We start from the raw sequence: 18,100 nt of genomic DNA, 5'->3' as shown, positions 1-18,100 counted from the left end.
ACTTCGCAGGGATTGATTAGTTATACTTTAGCGCGAGAGGGGACAACACGCATGCGCACTGCCCCGTGGAAGCTTTTAGGTTAAAGGCACAGAGAACCGACAGTTTTTAAGTACTCAAAACAGTGCTTTTTTTTCTTGAATTTTGAGTAGTTGTTTTATGTTGGGGAAATATAACAATGAATAGCCTTAAGTGCATGCAAAGGTCTTATGTGAATTTTTTGAAGGTGATGCGGAACAACGTAACTTACGTAAGTAACGAACTTCGCCGTCACGTCTCCGAGTTTCGGTGAACAAGATGATGTAAATTCAATTTTTAACAACAACCATACTGTCTTGTTAGTAATATTATTATTGTCGATGATCATGATGCGAAAAAACTGACTCTTCTTGCGGACTAATTGTTAGCATGACACTGACTGAACGCAGCAGTTGGCCATTGATTGGTTTATTTATCCACACAGAGGACGTTCTTCGGGCTGTCACCTTCTTTGAGACCCCTGGAGAGTAAGGGTAACACGTTTTTCATACAGTTACTGCATATATACTGTATTTACATGTAATGTTAGACGTATGCTGCCTCCTCAGGTTTACACACAGAGTGTTTCATTCCACAGGCCATATTCTTTACTGCTCTATACTATACAGACATTCCTACTACTGTAGCCAAGGAAAGGCGACGTGTACGCAAGTGCCCATCCATTTGATGACAGGGCTCAGGGCAATTCTGGAAGCACTGTGGTCGGAATTCGAACTGCACCGAATAGGGAGTGTGTGGCAGTGGTTTACCTTACCTTGTTATGCTATTGTCTGTGAGTTGTGAATCCTGAGCTGGATTCAAACCTCAGATGAAGGAAACAGCTTAGAAGTTGATGGACCAGCTTGCTGCAGCACCCTGTCGCTTGGATGGCAGTAGCAGATAAATTGGAGGATGTCTATATTCAGCTTTAATAGATTATCATTTGAGGTGACTGGGGGGCGCGGTGGCGCAGTGGGTTTGGCTCGGGCCTACTTTCTGGTAGGTCTGGGGTTCGAGTCCTGCTTGGGGTGCCAGGCTTGCGATGGATTGGCGTCCCTGCCTGGGTGTGTCCTCTCCCCCTCCAGCCTCGCGCCCTGTGTTGCCGGGTTAGGCTCCAGTTCGCCGCGACCCCGTTCGGGACAAGCGGTTTCAGTCAATGCACTCGCGTGCCAGTTGCAGACAGAACAAGTTATGAACAGCCTTCCAGACCCAGTTTTGCTGGGAAGTTGAGGAACACGCGTATCCACATTCAGTTTCTGCGGTTGTGGATGTTGCTTCACCTCTTTCTTGCTACATTTTAGTTATTATTTGGATTGCAGTTTGCATCACCTAATGATTTGGATGTAAGTTTTCATTAAAGTCATTAAAATTTATTATCTAAAGCTGGCATCTTGTAGCTTTTACTGTACTTGTAATTATGTATTGGTTGTACTACATTAAAAGTAGAAATGTGTCATTCATTTAAATGTGTGTTTAAAATCTACTTGTTCTGATGAGTCTGTAATTTAACCCTGTTTTTTTTTTTTACCATGAGATGGTTTTGTTGGTTCAGGGAAACAGGTGTTCCTTCACCAGAAGTCAAGTTCGTCGACAGTAGAGACAGAGAGAGTGGAGGATTCCTTCCTCAAATGGTTCCTTCTGCTCATTCCTGTCACGACATTTGGTCTTGGAACATGGCAGGTACGCTTTTTTACCTGTAAGAGGTCATGTAAATCTGTCATATGCAACTTAAAATAGCATTGAAATGGAACCTTCCTTTACCCAGTGTGTACGGCCAACTTCTTCTTTGTCAGTGTAGATTAAACGGCGGCAGTGGAAATTGCAGCTGATTGAAGACATGAGATGTCTCACCACGGCGGAGCCTATTGATCTCCCAACTGAGTAAGTTCCAATGAACAGTTCTTTGGAGTTAGTTCTATTAGCTCTCCTATTACTAAACATTTTATAAATGCAAAATTAACACAGGATTACACACAAAATTATGTAAATCTCATTTTACAATTTGAGATGGTAGATTTTACAGTTTAAATTTTAAATGTTGTGAATTACCATTTTACAGTTAGCAACTTGAATGTGATATTAATTTAATGCGGTTTTTATTTAACTGTCCTAATCATTAAATTGGTCACAAAAACATTGTCACAGTAAAACTGGGTGAAAACCTTGAGACTTTTGCATCACAAAAACATGTATTCCTTCTTCAGTTGTTGTGGCAGTTTATTGGTATTTAATTGTGTTTTTATGTCAGCTGAAGATATTTTTTTCTCAGAACTGATTTCCTTTTTTGATTAGAAAGTTTTGACCATGTCAGTTTAAAGATTTTACTGATGTGATTTATTTAACTTGTACTCTGTAGTTCTTTGGTTCTGCATATCTTTTCATCTCTATATCTCTTTCAGTCCTACTGAGCTGAACAACCTGGAGTACAGGCGTATCAAAGTTCATGGGCGCTATGACCACACAAAGGAACTATATGTGATGCCGCGGTCCCCCGTGGACCCCGAACGTGAGGCCAGGGAGGCAGGGAGGCTCTCATCGAGTGGTGAAACAGGAGCCAATGTCATCACTCCCTTCTACTGCACAGACCTAGGGTATATGGCAACTGCTGTCTTTAATATGTTACTGTGTGTATAGTGAATCCTGCCTAGAGCTCTATGCTTCCACAATAGCCTCTGGAGCACCATAACCTTACCTATGACAAGCAGTTATTGATAGTGATTAAGTGTAAAGTGGCCAGAAGCAAAGGTGGACATAGTTCTGTGATGAATTGTCCAGAAATTAGGACTAAATTGGAAGTTGTAGAGATGATTTACTTATTTCAATTTGGATTAGGGGATGGAACTTTTTTTTTCCCCAGCACCATTAATATGACTTACAAGTTAGTCAAAATGAAGAAAACTTTTAAACCTGACTTTGGAATTCTTATCCAACAGCATTACAATACTCGTGAACAGAGGTTATGTTCCTAAGAAGAAGATAAACCCAGAAACAAGACAAAAAGGACAGGTAATAATAGTGGCATCATTCAAAGTGTAAGGGTTATTAGCGTTTGGGAAGCAGTGCCACGTACAATGGTTTTCTTTTCAGGTATCAGAAGAAGTTGACTTGGTGGGGATTGTGAGGCTAACAGAAACCCGCAAGCCTTTCGTACCACACAACGACATCCAAGGGAACCGATGGTACTACCGAGACCTAGATGCAATGGCCAAAGTTACTGGCTCAGAACCCATCTTTGTTGATGGGGACCTTGGTACGAGTTGGTCTTTTAACCTTTTTATAAGAATGCGCAATTACATTGTATCAACAGAACGGTTAAATGTTTCCATAGCCAGCACAATTCCTGGAGGACCCATCGGTGGACAGACGCGCATTACCCTCAGGAATGAGCACATGCAGTATATTATAACATGGTGAGTTGGTTTCCCATAGAGCATCACTGGTAACTTGTTTTCTTCAAGTCTGATACATTTCCTTCTTCAGGTATGGACTCTGTTTGGCTACATCATATATGTGGTACACCAAATTCATCAGACGTGTTCCCCTCTAAGAATGAAGCACTACATCTAACCTGAAGTTTTGGGGATTTTGCATGTATAGTACTGAATATGCAGCTTGTAAATATTAAAGATTCTACTTTAAAAAGTATACAAGCATCTGAGGTTTTAATTTTTTTATTTGTATATTCATACTGGAAAGTCATGAGCATTGAACATTCAGCCAAGTTTTGTGGCCAGTTCCTTTGCTTTAGCTTTCTCCAGCTTGGCAATGCGAGCTGTTGACTTGGGGCCCATTATGCCACCACCCCAGTGACGACGGATCTGTTGAAGGGAGGAAAAATTAAATCAGACAGCACTTGTTTATAGCTGTGTAAAAGCAAACTTGAAGTAGCATTTTGTCAGTAAATTTGCACAAGAATGAATCTGCCCTTGTATGCACCAATGCTGAGCTATTGAGTTCTATACACATTTACCATTGGGGGGCTTTAAAGGGGAATGGTTCTGTCTAAACTTATGTACTACTGGCCCCATCAGCAACTGAGTGGGTGTTATGGGATGAATATATTAGTAAGGACCTTACCTCCTCATATCTATCATTGTAGTTGGTTTTGATGGCTTCAACCAATTTTGCCAGTGCTCCTTTGTCCTCACTGTAATGAAGGCAGGGAAATTAGTGCCCAAACAGTTACTACAAACTGCATCTTAGCCAAGTTAAACCTTCTGCTCAGGGTTAAAAAGCTCATTTGAAACAACATAGATGTTCAGGTGAAGAAATTCAGACATCATCGCTAGGTTTGCATTTTATCAAGAGGCAATCTCCAACAAACTTTAGTAGTGACTTACGGGTTAATCTGTGTAAAAGCCACAGAGGTGCAGGTCTTTCTGTGAACCAGACGTCCAAGTCTTGCCTTGCCCTTGACTATACAGTAAGGGACACCCATCTTACGGCACAAAGCAGGCAGGAATACCACCAACTGAAATAAGAGGAAAAAGGTGTTAATCATAGCTTCACAATTAGCTGTAGTTTGACATTAAATTAAGATCAATTTCTACATGGTTTCCATACTGTTATTTTACATTTAATTTTTAAGCAAGCAATCCTAAAAGTTTAATTCACCATTTTCATGTATTAGTCATTTAAGTCTTACTGCACATGAATTTGTTATTGCTATACTGTATAGATCCGATAGGGTTTAAAATAGTCAGTGCTGTAAAAGTGGTACGAAAAATGGTTATGAAGAGACTCCACTTGTGCGATCCATAGAAGTCTAATCCTACCTCAATGGGATCCACATCATGGGCAATGACAACCAGCTGGGCCTTCTTGCTCTCCACCAGAGTAGTAACAGTGTTCACACCTAAGTGAAGACATCCGAGTTTTCAAAATATAAAGTGATCTTGATACGCTTAGGGAATCAGAAGCCAAATAAAACTATATTTTAATGCTCAAGGTTAAAAAAAATAGAACCACATCTGACATCTGCAAAGATGGAGGAATGCAATGTTTAAAATGCAGTCCACCCAAACCCCAGCCTGCCCTACCTGCACGGAGAACAGGAGGTCGCTTGGTTGGAGCATCTCCTTTCCCAGCTGCCTTCTGCTCTGCCCGGGCCAGCAGTCTCCGCTTCTTCTCTTGCTTTGTCTCAGGCCTGTACTTGTGGGCCAATTTGAAGAGCTGTGTTGCTAAAAAGTTGGGAGAGGTCCTTTAGTCCAGTACAAGGTAAAATCCATTTAGGCTCAACTTTAAAAGGCATAAGGTAATTCTAAACTGTATTCTCATACATTTATTAGTTGATGCTTTTCACCAAAGCAATAAAATATTAAGCTCTATACAATTAATTACCCATTTACACAGCTAGGCCATTTATTTTTAATGGAGCAATTCAGGGTAAGTACCTTGCTCAAGGGTCCTACAGCTGGAGATGGGAATCAAACCTGCAACCTTTGGGTCCAAAGGCAGCAGTTCTACCTACTACACTACTCAGCTGTCCCATAGTGAAAAGCATTCCAGATGAACCATTATTAAAACATTAGTTCTTTCATTGCAAAAATTTTATAAACAGACAATATAAATTTTTACTTTAATGCTTCTCTGCTCACAAACATGAAGGTTTTAGTATTATTACCAGTTTGGCGGTCCAGGGCCTGGGTGAACTGGTTGATTGAAGGGGGCACTTTGAGACGCTTGTACAGGATGGCGCGTTGGCGCTGCAGCCTAATGTAACGAGGCCATTTCACAAAGCGTGTAAGGTCACGCTTGGGCTGAATGTCCTGACCTAAAGTAGAAAGATGTATATAAATTTCTGGTCTAGGACTAAACAAGCAGTCAACATTGGAAATCTACAGAATGCAGCTTATATTTAACTAGTAGCATGTGCATCAGAGATCTTGGTGGTTGGTTGTCAGCATGCCAGTTAAGATAGCAAATATTCTTTGCATCATTTGCACAAGCTCTGTGAAAAATATGCTACATGTCATTTGAGCAGCACATAAATTAGCAAAGTTTGCTAGAGAGAAGTTGCTTACCAATGCCAAAATTCTTGGGTCTCTTTTCAAACAAGGGGTTCACCACTTTCTTGGCCTCATGCTTCTTTGCTACAGAAGGGGCAGGTGCCACCTTCTTCCCCTTAGCCTTCTTCCCCTTTGGCTGTGACAACAAAGAATGAACAATTAATCAGCTACCCCTGCAAATCTCTAAAATACAGAGAACTGAAGCCAAGAAGCTCTGGTTTGGCTGAAGCTCAGTGTTAAAAAGCTCATTTTTTGCTCCACACAAAATATTCAGGTGAAGAAATTCAAGACATCATTGCTGCAGCCACTATGTATATTTCATATGACTGGAAGTTAACCTAGTAAGATATTTAGCAGGAGAGCACAATCAGATTAGTCAGATTCCTGGTTACTCAGGACAGTTTAATACATCAAAGGTAATATGATAGCACGAGTTAATACAACTTGAGGGTTCGGCCTACAGCAACATCCATTCTGTTGCAAACACGTGAAAAATTTAACCTTCAGTCATGAAATAGTACATCTCCCATAAAGCAAATAATACGCCAGAAGTAAAACGTGTAATTTTATAACCACACCTGAGCAAGAACGTCAAGGAAGAGTAGCTACAACAGTGCGGCAAACTTAAAAAAAACCGCAAGAAATTAAAAGATTATCTGATGCTTCCATCCGGAAATATTTACCTCAAAATGAACAATAGCACATCTAAAAGAAAACAAAGTAACATTCTTCACGCTTTAAGCCTCCATTAACGAGATGTTAGAAGATTAAACTCAAACGAGCTTTCTTGCCATAAAAACAGACACGACACTCACCATTTTGGACGAGACGGAAAGGAAGAAGAATGCATTGTGGGTAATTTAAGTATGGACGATATCCACTACGTCATCCGGAGTAGACGACTTAGTAAACCGACAAAAGTGCATTTTGGGTAATGGGAATAAAAAATAAATACATTAAATATTACAAAACACTCCGACAACCAGAGACATACATCAACACCTTAAAAAAATTATAGTAACCTACAATATTAATAGCCTCTGTACTACTTAAATTCTTTAAGAAAAACTGAAAATAGTACATTATATTCGGCTAAAATGATTAATAAAATAATCATACATGCCTGTCCGAACAGTACATATTCATAGTACAAAGCAAAATCCTTACACAGTTTATCAATAATCGCCATAGCTTTTCGGTGTGAAAACCGACTATACGTTGATGTACATACGCCATTCTATGATGGACGGCTCCGTCAGGTCGCCATTGGAAAAATCTGGTCGTCAAGCAGCACGCAATGCTATGCGTTTATACTAATTTACAGAAATAAACACAGCAAGGAGAAAGACTTGTCATTTCACGAGTAATTCAGTTTCTTCTGGTGTAAAAAAAAAAGTCTTAAGGGGAAATTTATGCTCCTAGCATGTGAGTAAAGCCAAGTCCAGACCAGATACTGAATTCGAACAGTCAAAGTGTCTGCTGTGCATAAATCTGGATCAACAAACAAATGTTAAAATATTTAAGTAAGCTGATCTTCAGGAAGGAAAATTTTATGGTACATATTCCTAGCTTAGTTTGGCTAATTAATCACTATTGATCACTCGTCAGAGACCCAGTGAGAGTTCATTTTTATATTAGGCTACATCAGCTTGTGAAATTACACAACGGTAAAGAGACACACACACACACTGTTAAACATAATTATACGAAAATTGTAAAGTGTAAAGGACAATAACGTAATGAGGCAAAGGAAGATTTGTACAAACAAATGGTAAAATTTTACGGAAATGGGTTAGCAAAATTTATTTCTCCAATATATGCGTAGGCCTACTATACAAATGTCAAATAAAGATTATACGGATTGGAAACAAATATGGGATCAATTGAAATCAATGTAATTAAAACTATTTTGCTGGGGTAATCTGAGTTTAAGAAAGGAACAGTTTTCCTGAAAGTTTGTTCCATTTTGTTTACATTTTGTGGTTTAGTCTTTTTTGAGATTTTTCATAATGATGTATATATAATGATAGGACCTCTATTTGTCATAAATTTACTTGTATGATATGATATGGCTATTTTTAGCTCTATAAATCAGCAAGAAGAATAAATTTATTAATATAAGTGAAGGTTAACATACCATGTTGTTTAGCTGCCAAACATTTTTTCAGAAGATGAATGAGTCCTTTTTTCATTGAAGTTTCAGAGGAATTCCCCCAAGCTGTAATTGCATAAGTTAAATGCATAGTCTCATTTCACTGAAAATGTATAATAAAGTATTTCTTGGTAAAGGGTTTTTTTCTTTTTTATTTTTGAACTCTGTTTTGACTTAATATCGATATGTTTTGCCCACAATGACTGCTTATCTATACAGATTCGCAGAATTCCTAAATTAAGATCTTTCTACAGTTTCATTGTAGACTCTATTGTTTGTTTTTAAATTCTCGCTAAGTTCTGATTAGTTTTACAGATTTAGCCACAAAATTCAGTATCTTATACCTCATCCATATGCACTTTAGTAATCACAGATATTACTGGTATCATAATAAAGTATACATTTTTATTCTAGATATTGTCCATTTCTGTATAGTCCTAAAAATATCCTCCATTCAGTTCAAAGAAATCCAAACTTTATTGACCAAAAGCAGCAAACTTTTAAGTATCTTTGGTGACCAGACACCATCTGGTGATTATGGGTATAATAACAGAATGCTGATATAACAGTATTTTGTGCAATTTATAAATCTAAATCCTAGGAAAATCTCTGCTGTGTAGTAACACACACTATAAATGTGGGATTATGAGATTACTCTGTTAATTATGAACAGGAAGCTCTTGATATGAGAATCTGGGAAGGTTAGGTATGGAACCATGTGGAATTGTTCCACAGTTAAGCACATTAGTTAATGCAAAATATCAAATCTTAAACTTGATCCTGTTTAAAGAGACACAGAGCAAGAACTCAACATTTCAGAATTTTTATTTCAGCACTCACAGTAGCCTATACCAATCATGTCTGTGTACCAATACTGTATTTGTAGATGAGTAAACTTCCTAACATCATCCAAGTTTTTGTCTAATTCATATTTGATATTACATGATGTGTCTGGTATGAGCAACTGATGATGGATTTCAAATATGTTTATCTTAAAATAATCTGTATTTCATGGAAATCGGTTGAGAATTTCAGGAGAGGTTGAGTGAATCCAAAGCTTTGTCCTTGAATTGAATTGTTTTCAAGCGTGAATTGTTTTTCCAACATGGCGGACGACGTTGCCGTTGCGGCGAACGCGTTTTTACTGTGCCGGGCCTATCGATGTTTTTTTTTTTTATTATTTTTAAACAAATCACACACAATACCAGAACATTAATTCAGAACAGTCAACCTAGACAAGGGGAATTTAAAAAAAAAAAAAAAAAAAAAAAAAAAACGGAAATTATAAAACACTCCAATGACCAAATATTACATCAAGACCTTAAAAATATCACAGTAAGAAACAGTCTTAATAGCCTTCTTATTATCACATTCCTTGATAGTGTCAATGTACTGCTTAACTTCTTTAAGAAAAACAGAAAATATAGGCCTATCGATGTATCTCAATGCCACTATGTGGACTATGTATCACGTCATATAAAAGGGACTACTTTTCTTTGCGGCGTAAAGGAAGACGGTTGTATTGTGGGTAATTTTAGTTGTCTTCCTATATGTGTCATAAATAGGAGCCTACCGTGTGTTTCATAGTTGTGTCGGACTGCTTGATCCCTGGATAAAGTATTCTTGTTTGTGGAAACAGCAAAGTATGTAGTCGTCATTTTTGTGAAAATACAATTTGTAGCTGTGTAGCTGAAAAGTTGCTCGGGAACCTGTGGCTCCTCATCTCATATCATGATGATGATACACTGGTGGCTGCCATGACATGAGCAGCAAGTAACGTGAGCGGCTGGTAGCTTCTTGTTAAAGGCCGAAAACGGCTTCAGTCCTTAAATTAATCAGTGTGTTTGGTCTGTAGTTATTGGCAGTTGCGCTGCGTTATTACGCCGTTGCAACTCATTGTTTACTTTGCACAGGAGGAGGGTGCCTGCTGTTGTGCAGCTGCAGAGTTACTGCGTTCTTCCTTACGAATCAATCATCCATTTTGCATTCTCTAGTCTCAGTCCTCTAGAATTACCCCGCAATGAATATATTAGACGTGCAGGGTCTTTTTCATGTGCTGTTTTTTTTATTTTTTATTTTTCCCCCAATTAAACTTTCCTACAGGCTTAGCTGCTGAAGTTGAAGATCATGTCCACGCAAACAAGAGTGCTCCCACAAAGCAAGGAGACACTGCTTCAGTCTTACAACAAGAGGCTTAAAGATGACATCAGGTCCATTCTGGATAATTTCACAGAGATTATCAAAACTGCAAAGGTGGGTGTAAGTGATCACTGAACACAGTTACGTTTTCATTAGGTGCATACATATTCTGAAGTTATGCTCTCTTAATATTTCAGGTGGAGGATGAAACCCAGGTTTCCCGGGCAACGCAGGGAGAGCAGGACCATTATGAGATGCATGTTAGAGCAGCCAACATCGTGAGTGCATTGCTGGATGCCCTGCTTACTTGGCGGATATGGGAGGGGGTATAGGATGCAAAGCTAGTTAGGGTGCCTTGGGTGAGATGCTAGTCAATTGCACTGGATGCTGATGCTTTTTTTTTTTTTTTTTTTTTTCCTTTCACTTATGTGAAGGTACGTGCAGGAGAGTCCTTGATGAAACTGGTGTCGGATCTCAAGCAGTTCTTGATTCTGAACGACTTCCCATCTGTGAACGAGGCCATTAGCCTGCGAAACCAACAGCTGCGCACCCTGCAGGAGGAATGTGATAAGAAACTGACTTCTCTGCGTGATGAGATTGCAATTGACCTGTACGAGCTAGAGGAAGAATATTACTCCTCCAGGTACAAGTAGGCTCACAGACAGAGCCATACTTAGCCACCTTGTGCCTTTTATTTTTTTTTTAAATACTGAACCCATTTTTTTATTTTTTTGGAAGGAAATTTACAGTGTCAGGGCTATTACAGAACATTAGTGTTTCTGAGAGTAGAGGATTGTAAGCATATCATAACTAGTAAACACAAATCACCCTCTTAGACAGGGAAGAGACCAAACCTGAATATCATTGAATAAAACTAGATTAATTTGTTACTTATTATGAACTGTAAACATAATTGATTGAGGTAATACCATGTCACTTTTGGTGCTTTGTATCATTTAACGTGAATTACAACAAAATGGGCAACCAGCAACTAGGTAAATGAAGCAAAAAGTCTAGTATTTTTGGGAGAGAAATGTCTAAGGCCCAAAAGTTCAATTTTGTGGTGAAACTGAATATTATGTGCCTTTTTCACAAAACTGAGCAGATTGCTTTTTGAAGGAACATGTTCTTCGGTTTGTATCTGTTTTAGTAATTATAAGTGCATTGTTTTATATTGGAGCTCTTACTATATTTATGCATGCAGTTTCTCCTAGCAGTGAAAAATATATCCCTTACGAATGATTTCTTAATTTTTGTTTCACAGTACAAGGCCAACAGCCATACCCGGAAACTGATTTGTGAAGTTTCAGTTTAAAACTGATACGTTATGTCCTTTTTAATAATATTGCTTAGGCTATCTGTCAGACATCGAAGTGAAAACTATGAATGTTATCTTTGTATAACATATTGCACTTTTGAAATAAAAATAGATATAGCATTTTACCAGCTCCTGTTTTACTGTTGTGAAAAGGTAAAATTTGAAATAACTAGTTTTTATTTCATTACTCAGTGGTAAAGGATTTTGTTCCTGTTTTTATAGGACTTGTATTTGCGTGGATATTTTATTATTTTTATTTTGAAAACCAAAAAAGGTCAGAGATTGTACATCATGATCTTGTTTTTTTTTTTTTTAAACACATTTTTACAATATTTTGGTATCCTATCTTCATAAAGTATTGTTGCTATTTGCAAATTTAAAAACTAACATTTTCTTAAAGGATAGTACTTCCATCTGGATTTTTGGGCAGACACAACTTTCATTAAGTTCTGTCCTTTTCGGTGCATTCTCAGTATGTAATGAGAATGAGTTTTGTCTACTGTGAGTGTAATCAATTGGTATACATTGCTGTAAATTCCATCCAGTATACTGCAGACCTTTTATAAATCTTACTGTTTATCAAAGCAGATGGTAAAGTAATATGGATTACTGTGGCTACCAAATGTCTGTCATTAAAATGACACCACTCACATTTTGAGTGAAAAATAAAATAGAATTCCCCCCCCTCCCTTTGCCAGGAAGTCTTAGGAGCAATTCTTAGAACACTTTAGAGATGCTGTTTTTCAATACTGAGTTTAACTAATATTCACATTTTGTTTTCACTCTAGCTGGGTTAGGCTCCTGTTTGCCGTGACCCTGCTTGGGACAAGCAGCTTCAGCGTGTGTGTGTTTTCACTTTAGTAATGACTAGCTGCATGTTAATGTGTCCAGATTTGTAACATTACAGGTGGATATCATTGTGGCTGTCTGTCACATCTCAGTGTTTTAACATCTAATTTTCATTTGAGAAACAGTGCTTGCAATGAAACAAATAAGTCCATGCACCAATTTTCAATGGGTTAGAATTTCACTTTTTCCCCTTTAAATATATGCTGTCTTTCCATTTCAGGTGTATCAGTTTGCAGGGCTGACTTAATACGCACCTACAGAGATGCATGTGAACTTTGGTTGTCTGCAGATCTGTGTGTGTTTTACATGCGCACACCTGCCCCCTTTGTCCCCCAACCATCCTGTGCTGATTCTATCCCTGGGTTTCTGTTCTGGAAAGCTACAGTCAGTGGGACAGCGCGGACCTGTCCTTGTGTGAAGCCTTCCACCGCCGGGACAGCTGGGCCTCGCCTGGCAGCAGCGTGGGCAAGGCCTGTGGTACAGAGGACTCCAGCGGACCCATCTCTCAGGAGTCTGCCCCAGGCCACCTCAATGGGCACAGCAGCAACGCAGCTGATCACCACTGATGCAGACACCCGGATCTGTTGTCCTCACTGTATGTTGTTGATGTGCACATCATGCAGCCTGTAGTAATACCTGTAAAGCAGCGCAGGTATGGCCTCCTATCAGCTTTAACTGCCAGAAAGACCGGAGACTAGGATGCACCTTCAGATATTGCACGGAAATTGCGTTGTATTTGTCCGCAACGCCGTCGTAATTAAAGCATTCATGTAGTTTATAAGCTCGAGTGGAAATTTTTCCAGATTTTGGGGAAATTCCATTTCACTGTGAACTATTTTGTTCACACTTTAACACAAAAATTTGACTACTTTCATTGCCACACTCTGGTCTCAGGATACGTCTTTGGGCAGAAATGATCCTGACTGCTGTTCAAACTGACCCCCCCCCCCCCCCCCCCATGCTGTGAAGTAGAGATGTAGCAGAATAAAATAATTAGTTTGTGTTTATGCAAATGATGTATTTGTTGTACAGTGCATATGCAATTTAACACACTGCTCTTTCTAGAATACTTGTTTACAGTGTTTAATTCAGTTATTTTGCATTATCGCAATCCATGGGTTTCAGATTCTGAAAGGGACATGACCTACACTGAGTTATTTAAATACATATAAAATGATCCCACGACTGGCTTTTCTTAGATTTTGTACTTGAACTTCTGTTGTATATGTTGAATTCATATTCTTGGCTAGCTTCCATTGTGGGGAAACTCATTAATAAAAAGTGCCATGAACAAGTATCAAGCTTACTGCATTACTGTAATCAACCTTAAGTATCCTGTTTTTTACTGAAATTGAAGTATTCCACCACTTATAAAAGTTTCCTAAAAACCGGAAATATTTAAAAATCTTTGTCAAAACAAAGGTCAAACACATTCAAATGTTACAGAAAACAGCAACACTTTTTGGAATTTGAAGAAACAAGGGAACACGGGCATTTTTAATATCTGCGGTTCATCTTCTTGAACTTCTCATAGTGGTAATCGTCGGTGGCCTTCTCGTTGGCTGGCCGCTTACGGCTGGGGGGTGTCTCTGTGGGAACAGGTGTCAAATTTCAGATGTATTTAAAACTCGGCACAACTACAGTCAAGCAGTCTGGTTTTAGCAAGAGAGAACATACGTTCTGCTTCCGGTTTTTCTGTGTCTCCCACACGGAGCGGCCGGGCCTTCGGTTCTTCACGATGCCGTCTTGCTGGTGCATTAACATCTTCGTGGTAGACTAATGAAACATTAAGATCAGATTACTACTACTGTCCAACAGTGCTCAACAACTACCCCCCCAGTTAGCTGCAGAATAGTAAATCAGAATGCACACACTTAACAGCTGTACTCAACTCTCTCCTTTCTCGCTTGTTTCTGATCTAACTGCATCACATTAAATTACGTTACTTAAAAGGCAGTTATACTTGAAGCATCTTTTCCTCCGATTTCATTTTAAGGTTTACAGCTGCTTTGGAGAAACACATTTTAAAATGAATGTTTCAGTATCTTAGTAAAGGCCACGACACCATAAATCCTCTTGTAATCTAAACCTAGAACTTTATCGTTACTATTACAGGTCCTTAATCACTTAACATTTGGATTAGCAAGAATCTATTGGATTCTCAGATGTAGCCATCTCACTACACTAATCTTAATTCAAACATTGTTTTCTTTTTTTCTTACAGCGATTGTGCTGGACATAGTTGACTGCAATGTTGGTTGGTACAAAGGAAGTGCCACTGTCTTTCTTCTTGTTCCGCTGTTCAGCTAAAAGCTTAGCTTTAGCCTCCTCTGTAGAAATGATGTTCTTTATCTTAGCACTACAGAATAGAAAAATTAAAAACAAAAACAGGAAGTGTCAATGTTGATTCACTGTGTAAACTGATGTTAGACATGAGTAACTGCAAACTTCAGAGACATTTCTGATGTAATTTGCACAATTTACACAAAAATAATGTTTGCTACCAAAGCATTCAGTTACTTATGTGTTACCCATACATGGTACGAAGCAGAACGTTTTTTTGTATACAATATCATCAATTATGGTATCCACATACCTTCTGGCTAAATGTTCCTATGCATTCAAAACTTATAGGAGAATATAAAAGAAAACATTTAATATGCCAACCAATTCATCCACAGCAAGATTTCACAAGCATTATGCTACCTGAAAGGGAAAAAAACAACTCAAACTGAGCTACTTATTGCATGATTTTGTCACAAAAAATTTATTCCATCACTACCTCACTAATCTCTTATCTTTTGAGCATGATACTAAGGTTTTGTCATAGTGAATTACATAGAGCCGCTTATAAACTTAAAATAAACGGACTTCATTAACTTAAAAGCGAATTTAGCCAAAGTGAATTATGTGGTTTAATGTTCTTGTTACAACTGTTTAATCTTATTTTTTATTATTATTTCTCTCTCAATAACAGGCCTACTTGACATGTATAGTGTTTCATAAATGTTATACACTTCAGTGAATTTGGCATACAAACCTATAACAAGGAGTATTACTTACTCTATGCCTAGGTCAACCTCTGGAATTCCACTTAGCATCTGATTGGAAAGCATCTCCTCAGTCTTTTTAGCAGAAGACACTCTGATGTTCTCAGGGAGCTCATAGAGGAGGTCTTCTGCATTCTTCACCTTCACCTTTGTTTCCTCTGTCTCCACCTGTCCCTTCTTCTTCTTCAGTTCTGTCTCAATGTACTTCATCCTTATGAGACAACACAGTATGAATACTACAGGAAATGTTAAAGGCTATACTTTGGTTTTTGTTTAAAAACAGTAATATGTTACCAAAAATTATTCTGTTAAACATGATGTGTATTTTTGGAAATCAATTACACCTCTCAGTAAAACATGGTCCTAAATCCTGGTGGGATCACATAGGTGGTGACGTTTTAAGAAAATTATGTAAATATACTGTATGTTATTTTGCGAAAGGCATACATATCTGCATCTTCATCCCTCCGATTTGTCTCTGCAGAGAATGATGTCCCAAGATTAAGATCAGTTTCATCCTCAGTCCTGAAATATTAAAGAAATTATAGACACATAACCACACACAGGCAAATTGTTATACATCACTGTGAGATAAAAAAGAATGATTTATACAATTAATTTCTTATATTTCAAACAATTCATGAACTCTTCTTACATGTCTCTGTTTCTGTCTTTAACCTTTTTCATATCAACAATTCCTCCTGTTTTCAGCTTAAAGGGATCGTTCTGAGAAAAAAGAAAACAGAAATTAACATTAAAACAAATATTGTTTATATTTTCAATAAATCTAAATAATGATGCCACTTTAAAACTGTACAAAGTGTCATTTTCAGTAAGAGTGGACTTCATTATACTCATTAACCTTTGTGTTCAGTCAGGTTTAACTGCAAAAGTCACATGGTGTTTATGTTTCATGCACCCATACTATACGCTCATTCAGCATGTTGCATGCAGGTCCATTAGTGATCATTTCCTTTTATCTTTATACCTGGTTGTTTGCATCAGTCAAGGATGTTAAACACCACTGTGCAATTATATTGCCTTCAAAAAGGCAAATGCTGATATGCTTATTTATTTAGCAGATGCTTTCCTCCAAAGCGACTTCCACTGAACTCTATGCAGTGTTACCAGCCCACACACCTCATTCACCAAGGTGACTTACACTGCTAGATACACTACTTACAATGGGTCACTCATCCATACATCAGTGGAAAACACTCTCTCTGTGTCACTTACACACTATGGGGGAACCTGAACAGCATGTCTTTGGACTGTGAGAGGAAACCAGAGCAAACCCACACAGACAGTGAGAATATGCAAACTCCACACAGACTGAGCAGGAATTGAACCCATGTCCTCTCGCACCACCCAGGCACTGTGAGACAGCAGCGCTGCTTACTGTGCCATTATTATTAATTATTATGCATTATTATTATTATGAACCTTATTATGACAAGGTGTCAAGCTATGTTTTCCAGAATGTCACAAATTTGTTTTCCTTCTAAAAACTATAATGTTCCTGGTTGTCTGAAGACACAAGCAGACTTACCTCTATCTCAGCTTCTGGTGGCAGTTTCTCTCCTACCAGCAATGCTACAACGCTGAAGTAAAACAGAAAAATGTTGGTTCTTGTGATTAAAAGAAAGCACATTGTGAGGTTCACATACTACTCCCTTAATCTGTTTGATTTTACATGATAACCCTAATGACTCCCTTACTTGTCCATCAAGTATAAGAAACACGTGATGCACACAAAATAAATAAACCAACTAGTTCGTTTCTTTTTGAATTTTACTTTGGCCAGTCGCTCAGCACATGTACCATGGTAACGTTACCTCACACCACTTTGCCTTTTGCGTAGACTTTGGATTTCTTTGGCTTCGTCCAGTTTAGATCTGTGTGTGTCAAAATATACAGAGTCGACAAAAAGAAGAGAGCATGATTTAAATTTTTAAGTTAATTTGTAAAGACCACTCTAGTCAGAAGTTTTTTGTTGCTAAATTGTGAAATATCACTGTCAGCATATGATATTTTCTTGAGAGGAAACAACTGCCACAACAACATGATCATGAATTGGTGCGCTGACAATGTCTGCACTAGACTAGGCTAGCATGAGTTTAACTCAGTTTCCGGCTAGTAGTCGTATTTATCCATCTTGGACACTGTGTGTCGTGTCTGTAAGTTATAAAAACAGTTACAGACTGATTGCAACAAACGGGTAACTCGCAGCGCGAGGAACACACGCGTGACGCGGCTAACAATCAATGCTAATGCAGCAGCAGCAGCTACCTGACTTCGGCCGTTACTTCCTCGTCTTCTTCATCCTCCGACTCTTCCCTTCTTCGCCTGAAATTCTTACCAGAGGGCATCGTTCCTCGGCAGCGCTTCTCTCTCTCTGGACTGGAAAATGAATTACTGGACTAATTCACAAGCTCCTTTGCACAACTTCAAAGTAGCTACCCCTTTGCGACAGGGCTTACCGGAAGAACAACAACCTCAATAAAGAAAGTTCCGGAATATTGAACCGGATGTGACGTAACATCTTTAACGACGTTACCGTAACTTTGC

General features: G+C 38.4%; 4 protein-coding genes and 3 non-coding genes across 11 annotated transcripts; 2 read left to right on the top strand and 5 right to left on the bottom strand.

Annotated features, from left to right (window-relative positions):
* Positions 1 to 15: 15 nt before the first annotated feature.
* surf1 (SURF1 cytochrome c oxidase assembly factor) lies at positions 16 to 3,622 on the top strand. 4 transcript variants are annotated; one of them, XM_018740476.2, is made up of 9 exons: positions 16 to 248; positions 462 to 510; positions 1,551 to 1,696; positions 1,815 to 1,897; positions 2,416 to 2,607; positions 2,950 to 3,022; positions 3,104 to 3,266; positions 3,345 to 3,426; positions 3,497 to 3,622. In XM_018740476.2, exons 1-9 carry the CDS (start codon positions 177 to 179, stop codon positions 3,561 to 3,563), a joined length of 927 nt encoding a protein of 308 aa, XP_018595992.2. In that variant the 5' UTR covers positions 16 to 176; the 3' UTR covers positions 3,564 to 3,622. The 4 variants fall into 4 exon arrangements, with proteins under 4 accessions (XP_018595992.2, XP_018595995.2, XP_018595994.2 ...); XM_018740479.2 differs by having other exon boundaries at positions 1,810 to 1,897; XM_018740477.2 differs by having other exon boundaries at positions 55 to 248; positions 462 to 504.
* A 49-nt stretch (positions 3,623 to 3,671) lies between these two features.
* rpl7a (ribosomal protein L7a) lies at positions 3,672 to 6,187 on the bottom strand (the record flags this gene model as incomplete). Its single annotated transcript, XM_018740480.2, has 7 exons — positions 3,672 to 3,834; positions 4,094 to 4,163; positions 4,357 to 4,487; positions 4,792 to 4,871; positions 5,056 to 5,196; positions 5,640 to 5,789; positions 6,040 to 6,187. Coding segments are annotated over 7 exons (825 nt in total), but the record flags the coding sequence as incomplete, so codon positions are not given.
* Positions 4,233 to 4,304, bottom strand: LOC114910787 (small nucleolar RNA SNORD36). Its single transcript, XR_003797792.1, has one exon. It is a non-coding gene; the product is annotated as a small nucleolar RNA SNORD36 (small nucleolar RNA).
* On the bottom strand, positions 5,889 to 5,960 carry LOC114910788 (small nucleolar RNA SNORD24). Its single transcript, XR_003797793.1, has one exon. It is a non-coding gene; the product is annotated as a small nucleolar RNA SNORD24 (small nucleolar RNA).
* A 62-nt stretch (positions 6,188 to 6,249) lies between the features above and the next one.
* LOC114910786 (small nucleolar RNA SNORD36) lies at positions 6,250 to 6,325 on the bottom strand. The gene has a single exon (XR_003797791.1). It is a non-coding gene; the product is annotated as a small nucleolar RNA SNORD36 (small nucleolar RNA).
* A 3,374-nt stretch (positions 6,326 to 9,699) lies between these two features.
* med22 (mediator complex subunit 22) lies at positions 9,700 to 13,425 on the top strand. Of its 2 annotated transcripts, XM_029252735.1 has the most exons (5): positions 9,700 to 9,819; positions 10,280 to 10,429; positions 10,513 to 10,593; positions 10,750 to 10,958; positions 12,862 to 13,425. In XM_029252735.1, exons 2-5 carry the CDS (start codon positions 10,304 to 10,306, stop codon positions 13,046 to 13,048), a joined length of 603 nt encoding a protein of 200 aa, XP_029108568.1. In that variant the 5' UTR covers positions 9,700 to 9,819; positions 10,280 to 10,303; the 3' UTR covers positions 13,049 to 13,425. The 2 variants fall into 2 exon arrangements, with proteins under 2 accessions (XP_029108568.1, XP_029108569.1); XM_029252736.1 differs by lacking the exon at positions 12,862 to 13,425 and having other exon boundaries at positions 9,703 to 9,819; positions 10,750 to 11,753.
* A 12-nt stretch (positions 13,426 to 13,437) lies between these two features.
* Positions 13,438 to 18,027, bottom strand: c6h9orf78 (chromosome 6 C9orf78 homolog). The gene is made up of 9 exons (XM_018740465.2): positions 17,822 to 18,027; positions 17,368 to 17,427; positions 17,082 to 17,133; positions 16,188 to 16,258; positions 15,980 to 16,057; positions 15,546 to 15,743; positions 14,705 to 14,841; positions 14,160 to 14,258; positions 13,438 to 14,071 (listed from the first exon to the last, which is right to left on the bottom strand). The coding sequence occupies exons 1-9, from the start codon at positions 17,899 to 17,901 to the stop codon at positions 13,980 to 13,982; spliced, it is 867 nt and encodes a 288-aa protein (XP_018595981.1). The 5' UTR covers positions 17,902 to 18,027; the 3' UTR covers positions 13,438 to 13,979.
* Positions 18,028 to 18,100: the final 73 nt, after the last annotated feature.

The sequence above is a fragment of the Scleropages formosus genome, chromosome 6 (genome assembly GCF_900964775.1).
Source record: "Scleropages formosus chromosome 6, fSclFor1.1, whole genome shotgun sequence".
Classification (NCBI taxonomy): domain Eukaryota; kingdom Metazoa; phylum Chordata; class Actinopteri; order Osteoglossiformes; family Osteoglossidae; genus Scleropages; species Scleropages formosus.
The sequence above is the reverse complement of the archived record's forward strand: the minus strand, read 5'-3'. Positions and strand labels throughout refer to the sequence as shown.

Coding starts and splice junctions, on each gene's coding strand:
- surf1 (XM_018740476.2), top strand. CDS start 177: ATGAATAGCCTTAAGTGCATGCAAAGGTCTTATGTGAATTTTTTGAAG. Junction 1,898..2,415: donor CCTATTGATCTCCCAACTGA/GTAAGTTCCAAT, acceptor TATCTCTTTCAG/TCCTACTGAGCTGAACAACC. Junction 3,267..3,344: donor CTTTGTTGATGGGGACCTTG/GTACGAGTTGGT, acceptor ATGTTTCCATAG/CCAGCACAATTCCTGGAGGA.
- med22 (XM_029252735.1), top strand. CDS start 10,304: ATGTCCACGCAAACAAGAGTGCTCCCACAAAGCAAGGAGACACTGCTT. Junction 10,430..10,512: donor AGATTATCAAAACTGCAAAG/GTGGGTGTAAGT, acceptor TTAATATTTCAG/GTGGAGGATGAAACCCAGGT. Junction 10,959..12,861: donor GAAGAATATTACTCCTCCAG/GTACAAGTAGGC, acceptor TGTTCTGGAAAG/CTACAGTCAGTGGGACAGCG.
- c6h9orf78 (XM_018740465.2), bottom strand. CDS start 17,901: ATGCCCTCTGGTAAGAATTTCAGGCGAAGAAGGGAAGAGTCGGAGGAT. Junction 17,428..17,821: donor GAAGTAACGGCCGAAGTCAG/GTAGCTGCTGCT, acceptor TGACACACACAG/ATCTAAACTGGACGAAGCCA. Junction 17,134..17,367: donor AAAAGGCAAAGTGGTGTGAG/GTAACGTTACCA, acceptor GTTTTACTTCAG/CGTTGTAGCATTGCTGGTAG.